Source organism: Gymnoscopelus braueri (assembly GCF_963280865.1).
Source record: "Gymnoscopelus braueri genome assembly, chromosome: 22".
Taxonomy (NCBI): domain Eukaryota; kingdom Metazoa; phylum Chordata; class Actinopteri; order Myctophiformes; family Myctophidae; genus Gymnoscopelus; species Gymnoscopelus braueri.
In genome coordinates this window covers 39446156-39472916 of record NC_137624.1, presented here as the reverse complement: position 1 = coordinate 39472916, position 26761 = coordinate 39446156, and the positions used below count along the sequence as shown (strand labels likewise).

Sequence of the window (26761 nt, the reverse complement as noted above, 5' to 3'; positions counted from 1 at the left end):
ACACCACCAAAGGCCAAGTGGCCTTGTTGCCCCTAATATGACAAAATTCCAGGCCTGGTGGCACCCAACCATCAGTATGTGATTTACACTTTCAACCTGGTGTCTAGGTGTCCCTGTGTGTCATTATGTATGTCATTATACTGTAGGTGAAACTTTTCAAAATGATTTGACTGTTTCTAAGTGGTTAACGTTAACGGACCCCAAATCAGTGCCTTGTTGTTTCAGAAATATCTGTTTTGTCATCAGTGACTCACTGATGATCAAACCATGTACAGACATGTACCTCGTTCTAATAAGACTCATTCTAAACTCAGCTACTGTCTCACGATTGTGTGGTTTCCAAATAACTCATTACTTTGACAGTACTAAGATTACACACTGTCTGTATAGTATGCAGAAATGCAGATCAGCCTACAGTGTCAACAACAGAAGTTTAACTTTATAATTGCAGTATTTCTACATCTCAAGTATGCACACATACATACATAACACAAACAACTGTAACCTTTTGGCTTGGCACGAAACAGGCAGCAGCTTCATCCACAGTATTTACAGTGGTGGAAAAAGTACTCAAGATATTTTACTTGAGTAAATGTATCAATACTGCAATATGGACGTACGCATACTTGTATCCGTTACAAGTAAAAGTCCGGAATTCAAAGTTCACTTGAGTAAAAGTACAAAAGTATTGGTATCAAAATGTACTTAAAGTACCAAAAGTAAAAGTACTAAAATGTTTGAAAATAGCAGATCTACAAGCTCACAACGCGTCGTGAGCTTGTAGATCGTCTATTTTCAAATAGCCTAGGTATAAAATAGGGCTTAAGTGGTTAACGTATGTTTTATAATAATATAATAATTGATAATTGCAAAGTAACTAGTAACTAAAGTTTTCAAATAATTGTAGTGGAGTAAAAGTACAATATTTGCCTCTGAGATGTAGTGGAGTAAAAGTACAGAAAATTGAAAATAATCCAGTCAAGTAAAAAATACCTCAAAATTGTACTTAAGTACAGTACTTGTGTACATGTACTTAATTACTTTACACCACTGTATTTACATATACATATCAATTATACTTTTTGTACAAATGGAAACTTGGTGGCTGTACTGTATGTGTGGCACTCCTGTCACCGCCAGTGCCCAGAGAGGGCCGACACTGAGAGAATTGTCATGAATGAATATTACTATAATTAGGAATGAGTTGGGAGTGCAGGACAACTATTGTTATCAGATTACAGTTTGGGTGGCACCAGGGGTGTTGCTGGTATGTCGACATACAGAGAACCCTGGAGGCCGTTTAAGTCTGTTCTGTTATTGTGGCTCAGAGAGAAAAACAGCTCTGTCAGTCTGTCAATTTTCGCTAACTCGTAAACAATGACTTCATCAGACAAACAACAAAACGAGAGACACAACGCTGAATTTAATTCAGCAATTTACTTCAGAATACTTAAGACATTGCTCGACCATTGTTGCGCGGACCATACGTTTGTTTGTTTCTATATCTAATTTGTGTCATACTGTTGGTGTGTGGTCTTTATAATACACGTCCCATCACTAGAAGCAATGGAGATGAAGTTGTTCCTTGATTCTTCAGTTAAATTAATAGATTATATGTCCTTTCATTATTTGCTTTTCTCTTCAAAACTCATGTTGTACAGTTCAGCAGCAATCACTCCAGGTGTCCAGCAAGTCCATCGGAGTCCCCACAGGGCTCTTTTCTAGGCCCCCTCCTGTTTTTGATGTACACTAAGGGCCCTATTTTCGCCGGTGCCTTACCCATTATACCTAAACTTCGTTTGCCATTGTTTACTCTTTTTAAAAACATTTTCAAATAGTTCAACTAGCTGATCTACATCGACACGTTGTGAGCTTGTAGATTGGCTATTTGAACTATTAAAAATAGTAAAACATGGCAAAGAAGTTTAGGGATAATGGGTAAGGCACCGAGGCGTTGTGAGCTTGTAGATCGGCTATGTTCGGTAAAGAGGTTTGGCGTAGAGGGACGAAAGAGGTGCAAAGTGGTTAAATATCTGAAAATACACGTGAACATGAATCCAAAATACACTGATGATCGTGCTGTGAACAAATTTTTTTTTTTATGTGGAATCTATGAAAACGTTGTGGGGGTCCCTGCTTCATCTCTCTCTCAACTAAGGGGTCCTTGGCCCCTGGGTTAAACCATCGTTTCCCCCAACTGGTAGTGATATGATGACACAGCCAATCCAATCCAGTACTGTACTGCCTTAGCCATGCGTCCACACGTTGACTGAAACACCAGAGCTTTGCTGGGAGGTCAAAAGGTGAACAGGATTCACAGTCACTGTTCAGTTCTATGTTATTATGTGACAAACGGTGATGATGATGTTTCTTGGTTCAGTCATCACAACGTGTTCTCCTTTCTGATCAAGTCCAGTATCAACTGAATGGTCTTCTCATCTGTTAGGAGGACAGAACAGGAAATCACATACTGATGGTTAGGAGACAAGACAGAAAATCACATACTGATGGCACACCTAAAGCAAATCTTTAACCCATTAAGACCTGGAACTGTGTCATTTTTTGATTTGAGCTAAAAAGCATTATTTTACACTTTAGGCTATTCAAAAATAGCAGATATACAAGCTCATAGCGCGGCACCGAGTGCCGCGCTACGAGCTTGTAGATCTGCTATTTTTGAAAAATCGTGAAAATGTGTGCAAATCTTTGAATATATATATTTTTAAGGCGAACATTTTTAACTCAAATCTTTGCTTCTGGGGGGTTCCTGGAACAAGATATTTTGATGGGGGTCTGCGGCCAAATACATACAATTTTGGGGGTCCTTGACATGAAAAAGATTGAGAACCACTGATATAGAAACATATGTTTTTCAGAATACTGTTGAGATTTAGGAGACATGTAGAATCGGCTTCAGGTCTCAATGGGTTAAAGGGATAGTTCACCCCCAAAATGTTTTTTTTCCCGGTAGGCAGCGGTTCCGGTAGGAGATACAAAAGGAGACTCTTTGTGTCTTCTACCGGAACCGCTGCCGGTCATCAAATTATTGGCTTAGGAAAAAAACAAAAAAATATCCATGAATTCAAGTCTCCATGGGGTGACTAATCGATAGGGAAAATGTATTTTTTTGGGTAAACTACCGCTTTAAGAACATATTTATCGTAAAGCATAATTTATGGGTCCCTCTCTCCAAGGGGCAAAGAAGAAGTGACATCATTTGATTGGGGTAAGCTAAGGAAAGGTAGCGTCCGTGCGCTTTGTGTAAAGACTTTGTGTTTTACCTTCCAGTTGCATGTGGGGATTCTCAAGTTTCTTTTCCAGGAGTGCATCCATCAGCTTCCTCAGGTGTTTAAAGATCACGCCGATCCTCACCGGAGCCTTTACAGAGCGAACAAACATGGAATTGTGGACAAAATCTTATCAAACGATAACAAAACAGTCTTAAGTCTTGGGTCTGAGAGTCTAAATCTCATCAAACGGTGGTTCCGTGGCTCAAATGCCAAATAAATAATGGGCCTTGATATGAAAAAGGTTGAAAACGTAGGTTGCGAGAGTAGCTTTTTTGCACCAGAGTGAACCAGTTATGGAGCAGCCCCCCCCTCGACCCCGTGACCCACTGACCTGGAAGTAGATCCATCCGTCCAGGGCGATGAGACGCTCTCGGTGGTGAACGTCGATCTCTCCTCCGAACAGCAGCATGGGGAAGGGTGATATCAGAGTAGTGTCTCGTAGGTAGATCTTACTGTACTTAACCTAAGAATAGACGCATGGGGAAGGGTGATATCAGAGTAGTGTCTCGTAGGTAGATCTTACTGTACTTAACCTAAGAATAGACGTTCAGAAGGAACACACAGGTGTGACACATCCAGTGGTGGAAAGTAACTAAGTACATTTACTTAAGTACAATTTTGAGGTATTTGTACTTTACTTGAGTATTTCCAATTTTCAGTACTTTTACTTCTACTCCACTACATCTCAGAGGCAAATATTGTACTTTTTACTACAATTATTTGAAAACTTTAGTTACTAGTTACTTTTCAGATATAAACTATGATATAATGAAACATACATTAACCACTTTAACCCTATTTTATACCTAGGCTATTTGAAAATAGCAGATCTACAAGCTCACAACGCGTCGCATCGCGACGCGTTGTGAGCTTGTTGATCGGCTATTTTCAAATATTTAGTACTTTTACTTTTGTACTCGAAGTACATTTTGATGCCAATACTTTTGTACTTTTACTCAAGTAAATTTTGAATTCTAGACTTTTACTTGTAACAGAGTATTTTTATATTGCAGTATTGGTACTTTTACTTAAGTAAAGAATTTGAGTACTTTTTCCACCACTGGACACATCATAAGTATGAGTGCAAAGACAACAATGTTGCGCCTCAGAGAAACTAGGATACTGTAGCTAGATAGACGTTAGTCCAGGCAAACTAGCGTTTCACATCAAAGTAATTGTAACAGAATTTCTTTCTTCACAGACCATTTCTATGAAGTCACCAGAACAACATACTAAAAGTCCTAAGAAATCGTAGTTGCGGAAATATGTTTACCGTAATTGGCATCAATCCAAAATGACCAATTATTGTCAAAAAAAACATATACCGGTAAAATGATGGCGAGTCCAATTTTCATTCGTCTGAGATTTTAATTTACTTCCAATTACATTTTGAGGAGAGATAAAATATCAAAACAATATTTTAGCCATTTTTGAACCAATATAACAGAACTACAGGGTGATATTAACAGATATTCTAGCAGCATTTCACATCAAAGTAATTGTATTGTGATTTTTTTCACCATACATCATTTTCAATTAGGTGTCCAGAACAACATACTAAACGTCCTAAGAAATCCTAGTTGCGGACGTATGTTTAACTCTTTCACTGCCACACTTATTTCAGACTGTGTCGTCCCAGTGCCAGGAAAAAGGTGCATTTTTCCTCCGTTTGTTTTTTAACATTGAAGTGAATGTAGCAGCAATTTTTTGGATAGCGTTATCTCCTAGTTCCTTTGAGATAACCCAAAAAAAAAAAAAAAAAAAAAAATTCCAAAAATCCCCAAAAAAATAAAAAAATAATAAAAATAATATTTTTTTCAAATTTTTTTTTTTTATATTTCCGTCTTTCCGTCATTGGCCATGATAGCCATAGAGCCATCGGACGGGAATTCCCGTTTTTGGCAGTTAAAGAGTTAATTGGCATCACTCCAAGATGTCCACCAATATTGTCAAAAAGCCATATAAAATGATGGTGAGTCAATTGTCAATTAAACATATTCCCCTGATATAGAAGATATCAAGTTGTGTTACTCTCCTATCATACCTTCTCCTGGTAGAGCAGCCAGCCGTGGGTCTGCAGGTTGCGGTTGACGGAGGACGGGTGGACCTGGGCCTTGCCTTGGGGGGTCTCCACCGTGCAGGCCACCTTGTCCAGGACGTCCACGGAGGGGGTGCAGAGGACGCGGGCCACGCTGTCGTACAGGCCGGCCGTCAGCGCCGCGTTCAGCACGGGCATCTGCTCCTTCCGGAGCGCGCCCGTCTGAGGCTTGGAGCGAGAGGACCAGAAACCGGCCTGCTGCATCATCTTCATCAGCTCCTGTTTCACCTCCTGGTGGGGTTCAAAGAGGGTTTTAGAATGGAGGAAGGTTTTCTTTAACCCATACCCATTAAGACCGGGTACACATCTGTGTCATTTTAAGATTTCTTAGGCTATTCAAAAATAGCAGATATACAAGCTCATAGCAATTTTTTTGAAAAGATATATTAAAGCGAACATTTTTAACAAAAATCTTTGCTTCTGGGGGATTCTACAAATGTCTTCTAAATCCTAACAGTTTTTCTTTTTAAAACTTTATATGTTGCTATAATATCAGTGGTTCTCAAACTTTTTCATGTCAAGGACCCCCAAAATGATATGTTTTTGGCCACGGACCCCCATCTCAAAATCTGTTGTTCCAGGGACCCCCAGAAAGCAAAGATTTGAGTTACAATGTTCGCTTAAAAAATATATATATATATATATTCAAAGATTTTCACAATTTTTAAAAATATTTTTATATTATATATTTTTTCAATATATTTTTGAATAGCCAAAGAAATCTTAAAATGACACAGATGCGTTCCCGGATTGAATGGGTTAATGGGAAGAGAATGAGTGTGAGTGCGTGTGCGTGTGCGTGTGCGTGTGCGTGTGTGTGTGTTTGATCTCTTTTACCTCGATGGTAATGAGAGCTGTGCGGTTCAGGAAGTATTTCCTACAGTAGGCCATCTCTGTTCTGTATCCCTCGATTCGTGAGTTCCGCCATCTGACACATGATAACACACACATAAAGCACTGATGTACCAGCCTCTTTAATGTCAATCTTAGCTACAGCTCAATCGATTAAAAAAAATAATTAGACGTATAATACGTACCCCACATATGCATTGTATATGGTCAGGTGATCAGAGTTGGCCAATGCCAGGGCTGCTTTGGCCAGGTTGGCCTCCTCCTTCCTGTGCATCGGCGTGGAGAACGGAGACTTTTCAGTAATGGCCGCCGCAATGGTCGCCTGAAAACAATCAACACATGGAACAGTTATTACTTATTATGCCTAGTTTATATTCATATTGTACAACGGTGCCGGACAGTTGTATGACTTAGTATAAATCAGGCTCGACACTACAGCCCGACTGATATGGGATTGGATGATATATTTGCCATTTTTTGACGACCTCGGGATCGGCGATTATGCAGCTAATATGTCCTGATTTGTATATAATGTTTCTATATTTTTCTTGTCCTATAAATCTGTATTTTTAACTGCTGTACTGTCTTTGGCGACAAAATTTCCCTTGCGGGATCAATGAAGGTCTTATCTTATATCCATCTATAAATGAGTGTTTCCCCCTGGCGGTCGAGGCACCCTAAAGCTGCAATGCCAGCCTGACAGCGCGTCGCGGGTTCGAATCCCGATCCCGGCGACCTTTGCTGCGTGTCAGTCCCCATTTCCTGCCAGCCTACCGTCCTGTCATTTAAGCAGTGGTGGAAAGTAACTAAGTACATTTACTTAAGTACTGTACTTAAGTAAAATTTTGACGTATTTGTACTTTACTTGAGTATTTCCAATTTCCAATACTTTTACTTCTACTCCACTACATCTCAGAGGCAAATATTGTACTTTTACTCCACTACAATTATTTGAAAACTTTAGTTACTAGTTACTTTTCAGATATAAACTATGATATACTGAAACATACATTAACCACTTCAGCCCTATTTTATACATAGGCTATTTGAAAATAGCAGATCTACAAGCTCACAACGCGTCGCATCGCGACGCGTTGTGAGCTTGTAGATCGGCTATTTTCAAATATTTAGTACTTTTACTTTTGGTACTTTAAGTACATTTTGATGCCAATACTTTTGTACTTTTACTCAAGTAATTTTTTTAATTCTGGACTTTTACTTGTAACAGAGTATTCTTATATTGCAGTATTGGTACTTTTACTTAAGTAAAGAATTTGAGTACTTTTTCCACCACTGCATTTAAGGCATAAAAGCCCGCCAAAAAAAAATCTTAAAAAAATAAAAATAAAATGGGGTCAGAGTGACAGTGGTGACACATACTACGGCATGTTTCTAATAATGCATTGTCCTGGGATCAGTGCTACGGTGGTGACACTGATAATGCATTGTACTGGGATCAGAGTGATCAGGTGGGTGACACATACTATGGGGTCCAGGCAGCCCAGGATGGCTCCGTAGATGAGCATCTTGCCGATCTTCACGTTGACGGGCAGGCTGGCCAGGTGGTGGCCCAGCGGGGTCAGGACGTGGTTGTCGGGGTGACAGGCGCCGATCCTCCGCAGCAGACTGACCGCGTTGCTGACCGACTGCGGCTGGGGCGGGTCCAGGGCCCGACACAGGAAGTCCTCTGGGGAACCGTACTCGCACTTCTACAGACGGGGGCAGACGAAGAGAAGAAGAGGTGAGGGTAGGAAACGTTATATTTGTAAATTCTGTTTATTTGTAATGGTATGTGCATTTATCCAACACGCTTCAGCCTAGTTTTGAGCAGAAGGGAGCTGGAACGCTCATTAACCCATTGAGACCTGAAGCCGATTCTACATGTCTCCTAAATCCCAACAGTTTTCTGAAAAACGTATGTTTCTATATCAGTGGTGCTCAATCTTTTTCATGTCAGGGACCCCCAAAACTATATGCATTTGGCCGCGGACCCTCATCAAAATATTTTGTTTCAGGGACCCCCAGAAGCAAAGATTTGAGTTAAAAATGTTAGCTTTAAAAATATATATATATTCAGAAGATTTGCACACATTTTCACGATTTTTCAAAAATAGCAGATCTACAAGCTCGTAGCGCGGCACTCGGTGCCGCGCTATGAGCTTGTATATCTGCTATTTTTTAACACATCCACTGCCAAGGGCTAATCTCATAATGTACTCACCAGTGCCAAGGTGTTTTTGTTGTTTTTTTGTTTTTTTCATGTCGCCATAGATCTTGTTAAAATCCTTAAGATTGAGCGCTACACGGTCTGTTTACATCCGCGCGATCTCCCTGTATCTCCCAGTGAAAACCACGTGTCAAACGGGGCATCCATGTTTGAGTTAGAGCGGATTACGTTAAACAGTGAAATGCGAGGAGAAAAAACTACAGGAAGAGAATTGAGTTTCAGTTTCGTCTGTAGAATGGGAGCGGGCGTGAGCGTCAAAACCGGATCCCAAATAATTCTATTTCCTGTCATCAAACCGGAAACGGAAGTGGATCAAAAAAAATCCGAAAGTGCACCCGGACCGCGCATGCGCGAAAAGACCGCAGCCCGTAGGGCTACGGTCTCGGCGCTTAACAGTTGGATTTAACGGCCCGTAGGACTACGGTCTTGGCAGTTAATGTGTTAATAGCCAAAGTGTAAAATAATGCTTTTTAGCTCAAATAAAAAAATGACACAGTTCCAGGTCTTAATGGGTTAAGCCGTTTTTAGCAGGGGTTGACTGACTCATGTTTCGACAAGCTGGCGTCATTCAGTCACCCCCTACAGTGCTCAGGTAAAAGGGATTTTAACACATTCCGTGCCATTGACGGAGATCTCCGTCAATTAAAAAAAAAACATCATGTTTTTAGTGATTACGCTAGAGGGCGCACTTCTCCGACCTATGAATGATCCCTGCGAGAGAAGCCTAGAACCGGAAATGACGTCATCCCAAAAAAACGTCCGTACACTCCCATGTTTCGCATATAGCTCGGATCTCTTCTTTTTTTGGTGAGAACGAGCCATATTCAACTGCCGATTACAACAGAACGGACGATCGTGGTTAAAATGTTTTTGTTCCGATGGATAGAAGAGACCCTCCCCCTCCCCCTTAGACAGCTTTTGTTTACATCCGTGTTCACATCGTGGCTTCCGTGGGTCTCCGTGGATCGTCAAAATAAGGTGAAAAACGCTGGCAGAGGCGGATGAATTCATGAATTAATACCTGGGAGTAAATGTGTTAATAATGTGAATTTATTTACCATTATATGAAGACAGAGTTCCTCCAGTGGGACTCTGAGTATCTCTGGGATGGAGTACTCCATGAAGGTCTTGAACCTGAGATCACACACGTGGAGCATGATGAGCAAGAGGAAAGTCACGTGACACCCACTGAAGTTAGCAGAAAAATTGCTGCCCTGTAGATTTCAGGTCATTTCTGTCTGATCCTGAACACGAGTACAAGTACTGAATAAAAAGGCTCTTCTCCTACCTGTATTTGGGGTAGAGTCTGAAGCAGAAGCCGTTTTGGACGCGTCCCGCCCTCCCCTGTCTCTGGAAAGCACTGGCCTTAGAGACGAAGGTCTCCACCAGAGAACTCATCTGGCTGCTCTCATGGTATCTGAACAACAACAACAACAACAACAACAAGGACTGAAGCTCAGTGTCTCTAGAACTGATTCATGGCTTGTTTTATGTTTAACTTCAAGCTGCAATCTGGGACTTTTGTAATGAATAAAATGTCATTTTTGACTAATAACAGTACTTGAATTTGTAATTCTGAGAATGTACAAAATGAACCAAATGTCTCAATGGAAGATTTGGAAGACCACCACCTCCCACAACTACAGATGTACTGGTTAAATTGAATTAACTATATATTGAATTAAAATACTCTTTGCCATGCGTAGGTTGTAACGATATGGTAATGTACGAGAGGCTTGTTGACATGTGACGTGACATGTTTGTCGTCGTTCAAAGATAACCTACTTGTTTTCTTTGGTCTTTCCAGTATCGATGACAAACACCACATCAGGGATCGTCACGCCCGTCTCAGCAATGTTGGTTGACAACACAATCTAAAAGAGAACAGTTTACTTTGATGTTATTCTACACACTTTTTTAGGATATAATATTAGGATAATATTGATGGTTTGCAAGAAGACATACGGTATGCTCCATGTTAGCTAATGTACTGTTGTATGTTGTGTTGCATGTAATTCTAAGCATTGATTCAGAATGTCCACAGTCTCCATTTGATTTGAGATATTTTTTAAACCAGATCAGTTTTAACACACAGCAAGGATATAACCATCTGCTGGTCTCTGAAACCCTGTAACCATGCAGCAAAGTAGACCCATATGCAAACTTATAAGGAATATTAAACTACTAACTTATTTCATGCAGGTATACTGTAATTCTGGTTTAATAACAGACATTCTTGCTCTTGTTTTTCTTGACTATTCTGGTAGATCATCTCATGATAGTCAAAGTTCATGATCACTCACCCCAGTACTAATACATACATTAATGAGATATGTCTCAAATAAAGCCAAAAGAGTGTAACACGAGTCACTATTCTGTAGCATTACCTTCCTGACACCTGCAGGGGGCACTGTGAAGGCAGCAGCTTGGTCCTTGGACGAGAGAGTGGAGTGGAGAGCCACTAGCCGGTATCTATGAAAGGAAGGGAATACATCTGTGTTGAATGGTTCACTTCAACTACAAATATATATTATTACTGTAAGGCTTGATTTTGACCAACCACATGGTACAGAGCAGCAGTGTTAAAGATACAAGCCAAGAGAAAGACATGCTGGCCTCTATGGAACTCAAGTGACTGACTAACAGTGGTGGCAACCTATAAACCATAATGTTATATTTGGCGGTTGTATCTTGTTCCGTTGTAGATCTCTTTTTGTTCCTTTTATTGCTAGACATCTTGAGAAATATTATTATCATCAGGACCACAATGGAAACAATCCCCTAGGCCAGTGGTTCTCAACCTGGGGGTCGCCAAATAATTTGGGGGGGGTCGCCAGATTTTTTGGTGAATGTAAAAAATAAAATAAAAATTAGAATTGTTTAAAATTTTTTAACAAAATATTGTTTTATGTTATTATTAATTCATGTTTTATCAGTTAATTTACTAAATTCAAGATAAAAATATTTCATTATTAACATTAGGAACCCTAACCCTAATAATTATCAAATAACCTATTATAATTAAATAACCTAACCCTAACCCTAAAACCGAAATAAAGTAACCAAAAACCGTGCGACCCCCCGCGTGCACGCGCGCGACCCCCCGCGTGCACGCGCGCGTACCTTTGTAATCTGCAAACTGTTAATAAAGTATTCAATCAATCAATCAGATGATTGTGAGGTCTGCGTCTGACCTGTCTTTCTCCTTGAACCTCTTGTCGGTGGACAGCAGGTCATAGAGCTGCTGGATGTGGGCCAGGCCCGGCAAGAACACCAGAACCGCACCGTTTGCCGAGGTGAACTGAGGAGCCTTGTCTGTCAGGAGAACACACAACAACAACAAGTTACAGTAGATGACCATTCATATTTAAAGGGATAGTTCACCCCAAAAAAATACTTATTTTCTATCAATTACACACCCCATGAGGCCTTAGTTTCATGGAGATTTTTTTGTTTTTGTCACATTCCTAAAGCCAATAATTTGATGACCGGCGGAGAGATGCTGATGTCTCTGGTAGGATAAGTTGACACTTTAGGTCTCCTACCGGAGCCGCCCGCCGGTCATCAAATTATTGTCTTAGGAATGCGACAAAAACTAAAAAATCTCCACAAATTCAAGTCTTCATGGGGTGTGTAATTGATAGAAAAAAAGTCATTTTGGCGGTGAACTATCCCTTTAAAGATGCAATCTAGAACTTTTTGTGTGTGTGAATAAAACATCATTTTGAATCAAACTTTCATTTGGTAGAGTATACTCTAGCTAACAGAGTTGGAGCGTTAATACATGTAATGTTAGTACAATATAACTAACACAATTGCAATGGCTGTAGTTGTTATTTATAGATCCTGTGGTCAGGTAGGACACCTACTGGTCGACAAGTGGTATTGCATGAAACCCAAAAAAAGCAATATACAGTATACTCCAAAAACTTTCTGTAGCCCGTACCAACGTCATTCTATCCAGAGCAGTGTTGATTTTGACAGTACATTTTTATTTAGTTTTATTCACATTTTAGTCATCTGAAATGTTTTAGTTTTTGTCAAATTTTAGTCGACTAAATATAAGATTATAGTCGACTAAATCTACAGTTGATTTAGTCGCCTAAAATGTATGTTGGCGGTGCCGTGATGGCGTCGTAATGTCTGATTTTACACTTGGTTGCATGCTTAAAATAGCAGATCTACAAGCTCACAACTTGTGAGCTTGTAGATCTGCTATTTTCAGAGCGTAACACCCGAGCGCAACCAAACATAAAATGACTTGTCTTCTAGTTCTACTGGATCTCTTCTCCACTAGTCCCTCAGTAACATTTTAGTCTAGTTTTTATTTGTTGACGAAATTGTCAATATATTTAGTCTTAGTTTTAGTCATCATAGCTTAGTTTTTATTTAGTTTTCGTCAGTGACAAAAGGTAGTAGACGAACATTTTTCGTCATAGTTTAAGTCGACGAAATCAACACTGATCCAGAGAGAGCTGTGATCTGACTGACTACTATGTGGACTGAATGTTGTGGGAGAAACAGATCCAGGCAAAAGCTGGTATACCCAGGTAGTGGATGAGGTCCATCATCAGCTCCATGTTGATCTTGTTGGGGTTCATGTACTGCAGAACGTGAAGGGTTCTGCTGCTGAAGTGGTCCAAGTCTGGACCCAGGTCCCACCCGGCACCAGAGTCCTTCACTATCATCTCCTAGATTGGAACACACACACACACACACACACACACGCACATCAACAAGCACATGTTAATGTTACAGACAACAAAACAGTTTAACCCATTCAGACCTGAAGCCGATTCTACATTCTCCTAAATCCCAACAGTATTCTGAAAAACCTATGTTTCTATATAAGTGGTGCTCAAACTTTTTCATGTCAAGGACCCCCAAAATGATATGTATTTGGCCGCGGACCCCCATCTGAAAATATTTTGTCCCAGGGACCCCCAGAAGCAAAGATTTGAGTTAAAAATGTTCGTTTTAAAAATATATGTATTCAAAGATTTGCACACATTTTCACGATTTTTCAAAAATAGCAGATCTACAAGCTCGTAGCGCGGCACTCGGTGCCGTGCTATGAGCTTGTAGATCTGCTATTTTTGAATAGCCAAAAGTGTAAAATATGGCTTTTTAGCTCAAATCAAAAAATGACACAGATACCAGGTCTTAATGGGTTAAAATGAATCTGTCAGGAGGCACTGATTGAAACTCTTTCACTCTATTTCTCATTTGTAATGTTATATTCTTCAAGTGGGGGGTTATCATTCATTCTAACAAAAAATTACCAGGATTACCTGGTACTGTCCGGTCTTGCCACCTTTCTGGGTGATCGAGATATTGACTTCCTCTTCCTCTTCCAGGATCTTCTGACTGTACTCAGAGTCCTTCTCCAGAACGTAGCCGGTCTGCTCCACAATGTCCTCCAGATGAAACACCTGTTTGAGCAGAAACCCCAAGCATCATGATCATGTACCTGAACACAGCCTGTCCTGTACACATTGTCCACTCAGCTGAGAAGAACCAGTGTTGATTTCGTCGACTAAAACTATGACGAAAAAAATGTTCGTCGACTACCTTTTTTTCACTGACGAAAACTAAATAAAAACTAAGCTATGATGACTGAAACTAAGACTAAATATAGTGACAATTTCGTCAACAAATAAAAACTAGACTAAAATGTTTGGGAGGGACTAGTGGAGAAGACATCCAGTAGAACTAAGACAAGTCTTCATGGGTCCGCCCGCGCCCGCGCACCCATGTCACGGACCGAAAATGGCTGATCTACAAGCTCATAACGTGTCGCAGCGCGACGCGTTGTGAGCTTGTAGATCAGCTATTTTCGGCATGCAAATAAGTGAACATTTTGATGGCATCAAGGCCCGCTGTGGGGTGTCGCTAGGCAACCGCCTGCCAGGTAAGCACCTCAACGGGGAGAGTCAGTGGGGCAGAGACGGTGCGCGGCCAGCCAGGCCCCGCCCCCATCTGGGCTGCGTCATCGACGGGCGTTACCTGCCCGTCTATCTGTGGAATTAACCTGAAGTGAGCGCACCTGCGTCGCCCAGCTGGGGAGCGCACAAACAAACCAAAAGCACCGTCTCTACCTCAGTATGGCCTGACTCTCCACGCTGACCAGACAGGTGCACAGGCGGTAAGCGAACCCCCACTTATTCTCCTCCTCATTACCTGGTGTTATGTAACTCGGAGTCTAATGGTTATATGTTTCTGTTATAGGCAACCTAGGACCCGATGTATTAACGGACCGTTCATGGACTGGAAACCCACGCAGAGCGCGTGAGGGGAATTCGCATGGACGATTAATGACACTGAGCCCCGAAGGGGTGAAAGTTTGCTTTATTCTGATTTATGATTTGAAACGTGTAAACGAACGGCACCAGGGGTTTCCCCCCTGTGGGCGTGCCATACTTCCTGAATAAAACGCCCTGTGAGGCCTTCGCACATACTGTCTCAGAGTGTTGGTTTGGTTCAGTCTTCACACCGCCAAAAATACATTTTAGTCGAATAAATCAACTGTAGATTTGGTCGACTAAAATATGACTAAAACTAAACAGAATTTTCTGTCAAAATCAACACTACACACAGTACCTCCACAGGGAACGTCCTGCCAGGGATGGTGACCACGGGACAGTGGTTGAAGTAGCTGGAGAACTTGTGACAGTCCACCGTGGCGCTCATCAGCACCAGACGCAGGTCGGCCCTCCTCATGACCACGTCCTTCAGGATGGTGAGCAGGAAGTCTGACTGGACGCTGCGTTCGTGGACCTGCCGACCAGAGCATTTCAACGTAAGGGAAGATATAAGTACTCTTGTCATGGTCTTTTAATCCATTAAGCCCGGGATCGTAACCATGTCATTTTAGATGTCTTTGGCTATTCAAAAAATAGCAGATATACAAGTTCATATGAGGTTGTAGATGTTTTTGAAAAATTGTGAAAATGTGTGCAAATCTTTGAATGTATATATATTTTTAAAGTGAACATTTTTAACTCCAATATTTGCTTCTGGGGGGTCCCTGGAACAAAATATTTTGGCGGCCAAATACATGTCATCGTGGGGGTCCTTGACATGATTTTTTTTTTTGAGAATCACTGATATTATAGCAACATACGTTTTTTCAGAAAACTTTTAGGATTTAGAAGACATTTGTAGAATCCCCAGAAGCACAGATTTGACTTTAAAAAAATATATATTCAAAGATTTGCAAAGATTTTCACGATTTTGCAAAAATAGCAGATCTACAAGCTCAGTGCCGCGCTATGAGCTTGTATATCTACTATTTCATAATAGCCCAAAGATATCTAAAATGACACAAGATGCGTTCCCAGATTGAATGGGTAAAAATATGAATAATGCAGACATAAGTTATACCTCTAAAACACAAACATCTTAAAATGTAAATAATCTCCGTAAAAGTACCTCGTCCACGAAGATGTGCGTCAGGCTGCTGAGATGTTTGTCCTGTTGGAGCTTCCTGATCAGAACGCCGGTGGTACAGTACAGCAGACGGGTCGAGTCTCCTGAACATTTCTCCATCCGAATCTGGTATCCACACAGCGAATTCTGGAAAATACGTTACAAGACCCAGTTAATTAATAATAATAATAATAATAATAATGAATTGCATTTTTATAGCGCTTTTCTAAGTACTCACTTACTCAAAGCGCTTTACAATGAATGGTTCATTCATTCATACATCATTCACACACACATTCACTAGGGGTGTGCCGATACACTAATTTCATGAAACGATACGATACGATATTGGGCTCACGACATCGATACGATACGATATATGGGACTTTTTTATTATGAAAATATATGGGGGGGGGAAGCAAATGCAAACAAATATTTCTGTTTTGCATTATTCAGACATGCAAACTTGTAGCTTTTCAGCTACAATAGCCGTTTTGAATCCAAATAAGGCAATAGTGTGACACCTGACCCGAAAAAAAAAAAACATGTTGTCCCGAAAACGATACATATCGTCACGAAAACGTATCATTTTCACAATGCTGGTCTCAGGGCAGCTTATAGCCTTCTACAGGTATATAGAATAGATGCAACAATGTCAATTTGCTGCTCTGAGGGCAGTTTCTCAATGCTGCTCTCAGGGCAGCTTAAATGATACACATACAACATCATTAATTTGCTGCTCTGAGGGCAGTTTCTCAATGCTGGTCTCAGGGCAGCTTGTAATCTTCTACAGGTACAGTATATATATATATATGCAGCAACAATGTTAATTTGCTGCTCTCAGGGCAGTTTCTCAATGCTGCTCTCAGGGCAGCTTAAATGATATACAACAACATTAATTTGCTGCTCTCAGGTCAGTTTCTCAATGCCGCTCTCAGGGCAGCTTAAATTATATACATACAACAACATTAATTTGCTGCTCTGAGGGCAGTTTCTCAATGCTGGTCTCAGGGCAGCTTATAGCCTATTACAGGTATATGTAGGCAACAATGTTAATTTGTTGCTCTCAGGGCAGTTTCTCAATGCTGGTCTCAGGGCAGCTTATAGCCTTCTACAGGTATTAATGTCGACAGATTTTAGGTATTCATTTTCACAGATTTTGCTGCTTTTTTATAGGGTTCCCCCATGATATATATTTTTAATTTTTTTGTGAAATTTCATGTTGAAATATCAAAGAGGAGTAGGCCTACCACAATTTGCCATGTATTGTTGTACTTTCATATATTTTGATGGGAAATTGTTTTTGTGGAATTTATTATATCGGGTAAAATATACCCATGGTTAGTGTTAGTGTGACTATTATGGACACACCTTGGAGCCGGGTGCGTCCTCACAGCCCAGCTCCTGGTTGACTCTGGTGGCCAGACTCATGGCCGAGATCCGGCGGGGTTGCGTCACCACGATGTTGCACGGCTGCGCCGCGCCGCTCCCCGCCAGCAGCTGGTCCAACATGAACTGTGGGATCTGCGTGCTCTTGCCGCTGCCCGTCTCGCCGGCTATCACCACCACGCGGTGGCGCTGCAGAGCCTCCAGGACACGCTGCCGGTGCTGGAAGACTGGGAGCTGCTCTCGATCCAGCTGGAGGGTGCATGATGGGACACGTTCTGAATATTGACTTATTGGGTTCAACGTATGAAAGAGTTGAAACGTGAATATGTCTACCTTATGGTGAAACATGAACTGAAAGCGTATTTAACCCATTAAGACCTGAGGCCAAATAAAAATTTTTTTCCTAAATCCTAACGCTAAAAAAAATATATATATTCAAAGATTTGCACACATTTTCACAAATTTTCATAAATAGCAGATCTACAAGCTCATAGCGCGGCACTCGGTGCCGCGCTATGAGCTTGTATATCTGCTATTTTTGAATAGCCAAAGTAATCGTAAAATGACACACAGATGCGTTCCCGGCCTTAATGGGTTAATAGAGTCAGACCCATATCGAACATATGGGATATCGGTCTGGCTGACAGTGGTGTAAAGTATCTAAGTACATTTACTCAAGTACTGTACTGAAGTACAATTTTGAGGTATTTTTACTTTAGTATTTCCAATTTTCAATACTTTCACTTCCACTTCCACTCCACTACATCTCAGAGGCAAATATTATACTTTTACTCCAATACCACTCCACTCAAGTATATTTACCAGCAGCTTGTGGGCCAGTGAGGAGCTCCTCAGCTTCAACAGGAGCGTCCTCGCCGCTTCATCTGCTCCCGCCCCTTCTCGCCTCTCTCCTGCCTCCTTCCTTGGGCTCTTATCGTCTCCTCCTCCGCCTCCTCCTCCTTCTTCTTCCATGTCCAGACCGGCCAGGCTCTCCCAGGACTCCTCAGGCTCCTCATCGTCACCACCGGCGTTGTTCTGAAGGGTTCCGGGGGGGTGAGTCGTCTGGGTCTGGGACCTGGCCTTCTCCTCCTCCTCCTCCTCCTCCTCCTCCAGGTTCTGGTTGTAATTCTGGTTCTTCTGCTGTTTGAGGCGCGTGAGTAGGCGGGAGATGAACTGATCTCGGGGTTTGTTGGCGGCGGTGCGGTTCTCCTCCTGGCGCTGCTGCTCGTTGTCTCGCCACTCTAAGAACACGTCTCTGTAGGTAGAAGGCAGGAGCTGGTGCACCGACTGTGTGAGCGACAAGAGACAAGAGGGATTTAACCCATTATAGACCTGAGGTTTCCGATTCTGCAAAATGTCTTCTAAATCCTAACAGTTTTTTGAAAAAAAATTATGTTGCTAAGTCAGTGGTTCTCAAACTTTTTCATGTCAAGGATCCCCAAGATTATATATATTTGGCCAAGGACCCCCATCTCAAAATATTTTGTTCCAGGGACCCCCCCAGAAGCAAACATTTGAGTTACAAATGTTTGCTTTAAAACAATATATATTCAAAGATTTGCACATATTTTCACGATTAAAAAAAAATAGCAGATCTACAAGCTCGTAGCGCGGCACTCGGTGCCGCGCTATGAGCTTGTAGATCTGCTATTTTTGAATAGCCAAAGTGTAAAATAATGCTTTTTTAGCTCAAATCAAAAAGTGACAGACGCGTTCCAGGTCTCATTGGGTTAAGAAAATATATGGTTATTGGACATAGGAAAAATGCATAACTATAAGCTAAGCGGGCCAATTCGCAGCATATACTGTAACTAGGAAGGTAGCAGTGGTGGAAAAAGTACTCAGATATTTCAAGTAAAAGTATCACTACCTCGATATAAAAATACTCTGTTACAAGTAAAAGGCCTGTTATCAAAATGTTACTTTCAAATAGCCTATGTATAAAATAGGGCTGAAGTGGTTAATGTATGTTTTATAATATAATCATTTATATCTGCAAAGTAACTAGTAACTAAAGTTTTCAAATAATTGTAGTAGAGTAAAAGTATAATATTTGCCTCTGAGATGTAGTGGAGTAGAAGTAAAAGTACTGAAAACTGGAAATACTTCAGTAAAGTAAAACTACCTCAAAATTGTACTTAAGTACAGTACTTGAGTAAATGTACTTAGTTACTTTACACCACTGGAAGGTAGGGATAGCGTACCTGTCCTTTGCACAGGCTGTAGATTGCCAGCGTGGCTCCAAGGTGTTGAGCCTGCATACTGTCCTCAGTCACAATGGTGGGACACACCTCCAAGATGTCGTCTGTTCTCTGAACACGCACCCTAAAAAAGGTGCAAAGATTCATCAGTACACCAACATAAAGTTATAACTCATCAATAACACACTTATTATGGAACATTTCATTTAATGTATTTTATTTCATTTATTTATTATAGTGCTAAATCATAACAAGTTGTCCCAAGACACTCACTAAGGCGAGGTGTGACTGCTCAAATCAGTCATCACCCACAACACAAACACTTTTACTAACAAGAAAGCATGTAGCTTTCTGCAAGGCATCGATATTAAAACATTCCGCTAGCTCACCTATGTTTTTTTACTGTGTATTGTACACACACACACACACACTTACTTGCATCTCCAGTATCTTCCAGCTGCAACCTTGTGAAAGGATGGTGCGGGGCTCTTGGGCAGGTTCTTACGCACCCAGTCTATGAGAAACTGTTTGGGCGACTTTCCCGTCCAGCTGCGAGCCGTGTAGTCAAAATTCCTAACGTCCTTGGGTTCATTCTTTTTCACCACTGAAAAGAAACGTACCGGTATATTAACAGAAACTGTCTGCAACAATCAGGGGTCATCGCCATGCTGGCTTGTGGTGGACATTTTTGTCCACCACATAAAGAGACTATAGCCTTAAAGGACCTTTACAGGTCTGTAACTCTGAGAGTGTACACTTTCAAAGTTATAAGGGTCCTTGAAAATGAAAAGTTAGAGAACCACTGTACTATGCCAGTGTCATAGCAAATCAGTGTCAAACATATTCTGAAGAAAACCTGGAGACTGACATTCAGTAATTGGGTCTTATGATCAAAATAAATACATTATGATGTTATGTAAAAAAAAAATAAAAAACTAAAATTTGACAAGGACAGGTCTTGCCAAGGACACATTGATGACCACTGGTAGCAATGTGTGTTCTGGAGGGAAGGGGGTATGGGATTATTGAAAAACAAAACATCTTCAAGTAGCAAGGCAGAAAAAGCTATATTCTATTGCTTTACTTCCATTCCCTGCAGGAAAACGTTGTGTTAAAGGAGAATTCCGGACAAATTAAGTGTTATCTTTCATGTCTCGTTACTCACCTAGCGACGTAAAAAGTGGCGTTCTTTTTTTCCATATATTCCCCTGTCGTCATTTTTTAAACCCCCTCCGTTGTCATAATAGGAGCGCGTGGGTTAGTGAAGTTCGTCTATTATAACCGATGCAATGTTATTTTTTTCTCTACTACGATTCATTGTAGAGTCTCATGATAGTCAAACATGCGCTGAAAATTCCTGCGAGCCTGCCGTTAATGGCGAAAGATTTAACACTGGATGCTTGTTTCTTTCCAGAACCTGGCAACTCGTGTTGGGAATATATGGAAAAAAAGAACGCCACTTTTTACGTCGCTAGGTGAGTAACGAGACATGAAAGATAACACTTAATTTGTCTGGAATTCTCCTTTAACGACGCAAAAGCTATGCTTATTCTAATCTCATTTCTATACTAATTCCTTACTGATTGACTGACCTTGATGCTCCTTTTTCTATGTCAATTTTCACATCTTCTGTGACACAGTGGACAGCATTTACATTTTAAAAAGGCTGTTTGACAAAGAGTCGTACCTTTTTCCGGGGGAGGGGGTTTGGCGGCCTGTTCAAACAGACTGAAGTTGAGCTCCTCTTTCTCCTCGGTGACAGGAAGTGCCTTGTTTTCCTTTGGAGGAGCGTCCACTACCTTCAGAGCCGGGTTGAACATGGGGTGAGACTCCAGAGGCTTCATCTCTACAAAATAGACAAGTCCAATAGTCAGGTCATTTGCTGAGTCTAAAGGAATAAGAGAGCAAAAATAATACTGATCTAATACACAGTATGTCATCGCTGTCGGGCATAAATCCGTTCATGCGTTTAACACCTTGCTGTATGATGCGTATCCTGTCCTGGGCCATCCTCTGGCTCGCCTTGTCTCGTTTGCTCTTAGCAGCAGCTGCCATCTCCTTTGCATCATACAGCTTAGCCGTCAGTGCCAGGTAACTGTCATTCTACACAAAACATAACAGAATATAATGTAGGACTTACTGTTTCACGACTGCAATACCACACAATATCAAGGTGATACATGAAAATACCTGTAATACAACTAATAATGCATCTCATTAATCACGTTCACCCCCGCATCCCTATTTCGGGCATGTCTTCATAGACGAACATTTTCAAAACATTTCACACACACAAAAAAAAAAGCAGATCTACAATTTGATGTGCTGTGGGCTATTTTTGCAGTTCATCAAATGACAAAGTATATATGGCTGTAAGTGCTTAAACTGTTGATAGAATCTGTGTATTAAATCTCCTTTACATATATTATGAAATATGTCAGGATTATAAATCAAAAGTCTTCATACTGGATCAAACTTCTCGTCCAGTTCTGGGTTGTATGATGGAGCCTTGGTCCCGGCATTCTCCTCCAGGTCATTGTCCTCCTCGTCACTGGACTGTTCAGCATACCTCAGGATCCAGTCCTTCATGGTGGCAGCCTCGTCCTTCACAGGGACCTGAAGGACAGCAATACATGGAATTAACTGCTTTATCCCAATGGCTATGGTTTAATTTGTATTTAGATAGAGCCAAGCCTTATTAAATGTCATGTTGAGTGTATACTTAAATTCTTTGACTTGTTTTTATCCTTGCTTTACATTTTCTTTCAACTTTCATTGCAAATGTGTCTTATTTGTTTGTGTGTGTGTGTTTTTTTTGTTAATGGTACAACAAGACAACAGGGTTGTGGCTCTTTCGGAGCGGGAACTTTGGGTTTTTGTATGCTTTTGTCTTATTGACCTGTATGTGAATTGGAAAATACCAATAAAATAAAAAAAATAAAGTCATATTGTTGAGAGTGTTGATTGGCCAAACTTCTACAAACCTTGGCCGTCTGATCGGGGGGTTTGTGGACGGGTTTGGGGCTGGGTGGGGCTGGCTGTTGTTGGGGAGGAGGCTGGAACCTGGGCCTGTTGCAACCTTGGCTCTCCTCTTGCATCTTCTGGCTGAAACCTTCCGGAAGCTCGTCTGTTGTGGATTCAAATTCAAGTAATGTTCATGTTAGTATACAGTGTTCATTTTGACAGTCTGTGTCTTTTGAATAACACACCATTTAGTTTTAGTGCTATTTCAGTCATCAGAAATAGTTTAGTCTTAGTCTAGTCGACTAAATATCAAAATATTATTCTTTTAGTCTTAGCCAACAAAATTAACACTGGTAGTTACAGTAGTATAGTACCATTACAATAGTATAGTACCGTTACAATAGTATAGTACCTTTACAATAGTATAGTACCGTTACAATAGTATAGTACCTTTATAATAGTATAGTACCTTTACAATAGTATAGCGCAGTTACTGTGCAGAGGGATAAGAACTGAATGTTGTGTGACTTTGGTGTATGTGGATACATCATATCAAACAGCACCAGTGATTCTTAACACATTGATTGCCTGCCCTAGATCGAATTAACTCGTTTTTCAAATCCATCGCTTGCGTGCCGCAATTCTGAAGAACGAATTAACTCGTTCTTTGGAATTTTCATTGTTTAATCTGTGATCGCGCTGTTCTGTTTATTTTTCATCATAGGTTTCGTTTTCCACTTACTTCACACACAACGGGATCCGGTTTCATGACGCAGATTCCGTTTCCGGTTCTCTTTTTTTTTTCTCCGGTCATTTTCGGCCAGAATAGGGAAAAACACGGTTTTTCACACGGTATAAAAAACAGAGAGCTCCACTTCTATTTTCTTTAGTCCGGGTGACGAACAGTCATCGTAGTCGTGTATCACATCGTACTTAAGGCCGATCAGCGATTGTCGAAAACGTCACATCCGGTTTATGACGTATTGACTGTTTGAGCCTGTTTGGGGGGGGCGAGCGAGTCAGCGAGTAATCAAGGTGCCTATTTGCTGCTCTCTACTGGTAGATATGTCGTATGTGTTTAAAACCGCAGTCAGACAATTTATGTGAATGAAAAATTACAAAATTAAAAAATTAAAAAACACGCAAATCGCTGGCACAGGGGTGAGTACATTATGAATAAACTCTGGCAGTCAATGTGTTAAGATGGGGTTCCGGGGCACCCAGCTAAATGACTGATAGTTAGGAAACACATGGACCCTTACGGGTCTGTAACTCTGAGCGTGCACAAATGGAACCAAATAGACCCAGGATTTTACAGTGTACAGTAGGTTGCGGCCCCAGACATCCCAGAGAAAACAATTCTTATCAAATGGGGGGTCTGTGTAGCCTAATGCATATCATAGGGCAGTGGTTCTCAAACTTTTTTCATGTGAAGGACCCCCAAAATGATACATACTTGGCTGCAGACCCCCATCTCATATTGTGTGTCGGTGACCTCCAGAAGCAAAGATTTGTTCGCTTTAAAAAATATATATATATATTCAAAGATTTGCACATATTTTCACGATTTTTTCAAAAATAGCAGATCCACAAGCTCATAGCGAGGCACTCTGTGCCGTGCTATGAGCTTGTAGATCTGCAATTTTTGAATAGCCAAAGTATAACATATGGTTAAAGTGGTTAAAATGATTGTGACGCTATTTTAGTAACCAATTGTAACTAATTTAGCTGGGGACCCCCTGGTACCCCGCCAAGGACCCCTGGGGGTCCCCGGACCCCACTTTGAGAACCAATGCCATAGGGGTCCTTGAACTTAAGTTTGATAATCAGCTAAATAGCACCAGTGGCTCTACGTATTCTGAGAGGTACTGTATGGGTACCGTCTTTGAGGTTGAGACACAGCCAGTCGAGGGCAGAGACGAGGTCTCCTCCGTAGAGGATGCTGCTCTTCATGGCCTCCTCGATGTGTTCCGTCTTGAACTTGAACTTCTCCAGATTTGTGTAAAGCTCCTGTGTGGTCACAAGAAAGCTTTACCGTCTATACGAGAATGAATCACAACAAAAAGCCACGTTTGTTTGTTTGTTTGTTTGTGTAACTGCTTGTTTTCTGGTCCTTACCACCAGCTTCCTGCTGGTGAGCCGACCAGAGATGGGTAACTTTTCACCGTTCTCCTGTCTGAAGTCATTTATGAGCTTGATAATCTTCTTCTCCAAGTCACTTTGAATGATGACCTGTGTGTTAAAACGAGAGAGATTGTCAAAAGTTCACTATAAAACAACTTTAATCCAGTTAAAAAGGGAGTACACTGTACCAAACATAAACTGGACAGAGAAAGATTCACTGGAGGAAATGAACAGTTAAAGCTACAATCCATCTGTTTTATGTCCTTTTCCCGCTGGAGAGAGTGAACTGTAACATCTGGGAATCGAACCGCGTGGCAGATCCAAACATGTACCACTCAGACAAGAGTGAATCTGCCCCATTGGCTAGGGGAGATATTGAGCTTCAGGCAGGGCTACTTGTCAACCAGTAGGTGTCCTACCAAACACCTGGGTCTGAATGTCTCAATAGAACCAGTGCAGATGTGCTAAGTTATATTGTATTGTTTGAACCCTAGCATCCCTATTATATCTATAATATTTACGTGAGCAATTTGTTAACGTACTTTAAGAATGGATTTGTCAGGCGTTCCACCGATGTCAACGTGGGCCGTGTTGTTGAGACTGTAGGTCTTTGGACCTGAGAGGAAGACCAGAGAGACATGACATATTATTACACATTCATCCTTTTCTAACTATTGGACTCGGCTGGAGGTGGTACAGTAGATCTCTGTACAGTAGATCACGTCATCATGACAAAAAAGGTTTCCCACCCCTGGTGTAGTAGGCCATTGGTTCTCAACCTGTGGGTCGGGACCCCCAGGGGGGTCCGCACATGATTTGACCCAGGTGACAGTGAAGTGAAAATTTAAGGACTAAGTATTAATACTGTACATTTTTAATACCTAAAAAATTGTCAAATAACATAATAATTTTCAAAATAGCCGATGTACAAGCTCACAACGCCTCGCAAGCTTGTAGATCTGCTATTTTCACAATATTTATCTGTGGAACTGAGTCAAACTAAATGTAATAACAACAACTACAATTCCAAGTGCTTGTCAGGGTGGGGGGTCCCAAGTTCAAATATGATAATTTTGAGGGGTCCCCAGTTCAAATATGATAATTTTAGGGGGATCCCCAGTTCAAATTATGATAATTTTGGGGGGTCTTGCCCTGAAAGGTAGAGAACCACTGGTATAGTAGACAAGCTATGCGACAGGAGGAGATCATGCAGTCATTATTAATAACATCATGGAACCAAACGAAGCAGCACTAGTGTCCATGATGATGATGATGATGATGAGACCTTTAGATGCTTTGGATGGTTTCTTCTCTCCCACCACGCCGGGGGTCCCTGCTGCTGCTGATGATGCTGCCGGGGGTCCAGGGGGTCCGGGGGGGACCACCACCACAGGACCAGCGTTCTTCTTCTTCTTTCCCATGATGAGGATGAAGAAGAGACAATTAAACCGTAATGTGTGAGACTATAACATCAATCACCCTGCCGATCACTGTCTGACATTAACCTGATACAATGTAGCGAATGACACGCGTGGATATATATATGTGCAGTCTGAGCTGTAAACACACACAGCTACACACTGGCTACACACTGGCTACACACAGGCTACACAATGCTCAGACACACAGCTGAGGTAGAATTTTGGAGACTTCGGCTTCCGTAGCGGAAGAGACTATGTCAGCGTTGCCATGTCTGTTTATTGCAAGCGACTTTCGGCTTGTTTTTCTAAAGTTGCTTTGGTAGTTGAGGAGTTTGTTTCTCAAAATCTCAAGTGTGGTTAGTTGCTTATTTGGGCTTGCTCCTAATCTAATGTTGTTTAAACCAGTGTATATTATTGTATATTGTTGTGTATGTCTTGAAATGAATGAATTGAATACACAGGACCACTGTCTGGAATAAGCCATAAGGGCTTTTGTGTTATCCTTTTAGCAGCACCATTGTATAATCGTACCAGGTACCACTGTAGGCTACCATTTGCAAACTGTTAATAAAGTCAAAAAAATAAAATCAATCAATCAATCAATCAATCAATCAATCAATGCAATTTGGCTGCAGATCCCCGTCTGATAATAATATTTTTCACACAATATATTATGTTGTACTAGCCCTAGAATGTCTGTGATCTTACATACATTTCAAGTATTCCAAAAATATTTGAATACTTGAAATGTATGTAAGATCACAGAC

General features: G+C 41.1%; 2 protein-coding genes across 2 annotated transcripts in view; both read right to left on the bottom strand.

The window, feature by feature from the left end:
• Nucleotides 1-1142: 1142 nt before the first annotated feature.
• dhx29 (DEAH (Asp-Glu-Ala-His) box polypeptide 29) lies at nt 1143-26158 on the bottom strand. Its single transcript, XM_080420513.1, has 28 exons — nt 25859-26158; nt 25116-25189; nt 24568-24681; nt 24330-24459; nt 22470-22612; nt 21952-22101; nt 21462-21588; nt 21173-21331; nt 19921-20089; nt 19489-19609; nt 18107-18571; nt 17267-17533; nt 15899-16042; nt 15068-15244; nt 13759-13899; nt 13014-13158; nt 11662-11782; nt 10855-10939; nt 10253-10341; nt 9756-9884; nt 9526-9601; nt 7725-7949; nt 6426-6562; nt 6226-6316; nt 5335-5619; nt 3622-3753; nt 3282-3378; nt 1143-2439 (listed from the first exon to the last, which is right to left on the bottom strand). The coding sequence occupies exons 1-28, from the start codon at nt 25992-25994 to the stop codon at nt 2384-2386; spliced, it is 4185 nt and encodes a 1394-aa protein (XP_080276639.1). The 5' UTR covers nt 25995-26158; the 3' UTR covers nt 1143-2383.
• The window catches only part of plpp1a (phospholipid phosphatase 1a), a 91364-nt gene continuing 70812 nt past the window's right edge, over nt 6210-26761 (bottom strand). The window contains exon 7 of the mRNA XM_080420516.1: nt 6210-6221. The gene's annotated coding sequence lies outside the window, so the exon portion shown is untranslated. The remainder of the gene's footprint in view (nt 6222-26761) is intronic.

Coding starts and splice junctions, on each gene's coding strand:
- dhx29 (XM_080420513.1), bottom strand. CDS start 25,994: ATGGGAAAGAAGAAGAAGAACGCTGGTCCTGTGGTGGTGGTCCCCCCC. Junction 18,572..19,488: donor ACAGCCTGTGCAAAGGACAG/GTACGCTATCCC, acceptor TCGCTCACACAG/TCGGTGCACCAGCTCCTGCC. Junction 10,940..11,661: donor AGGTTCAAGGAGAAAGACAG/GTCAGACGCAGA, acceptor TTCCTTTCATAG/ATACCGGCTAGTGGCTCTCC.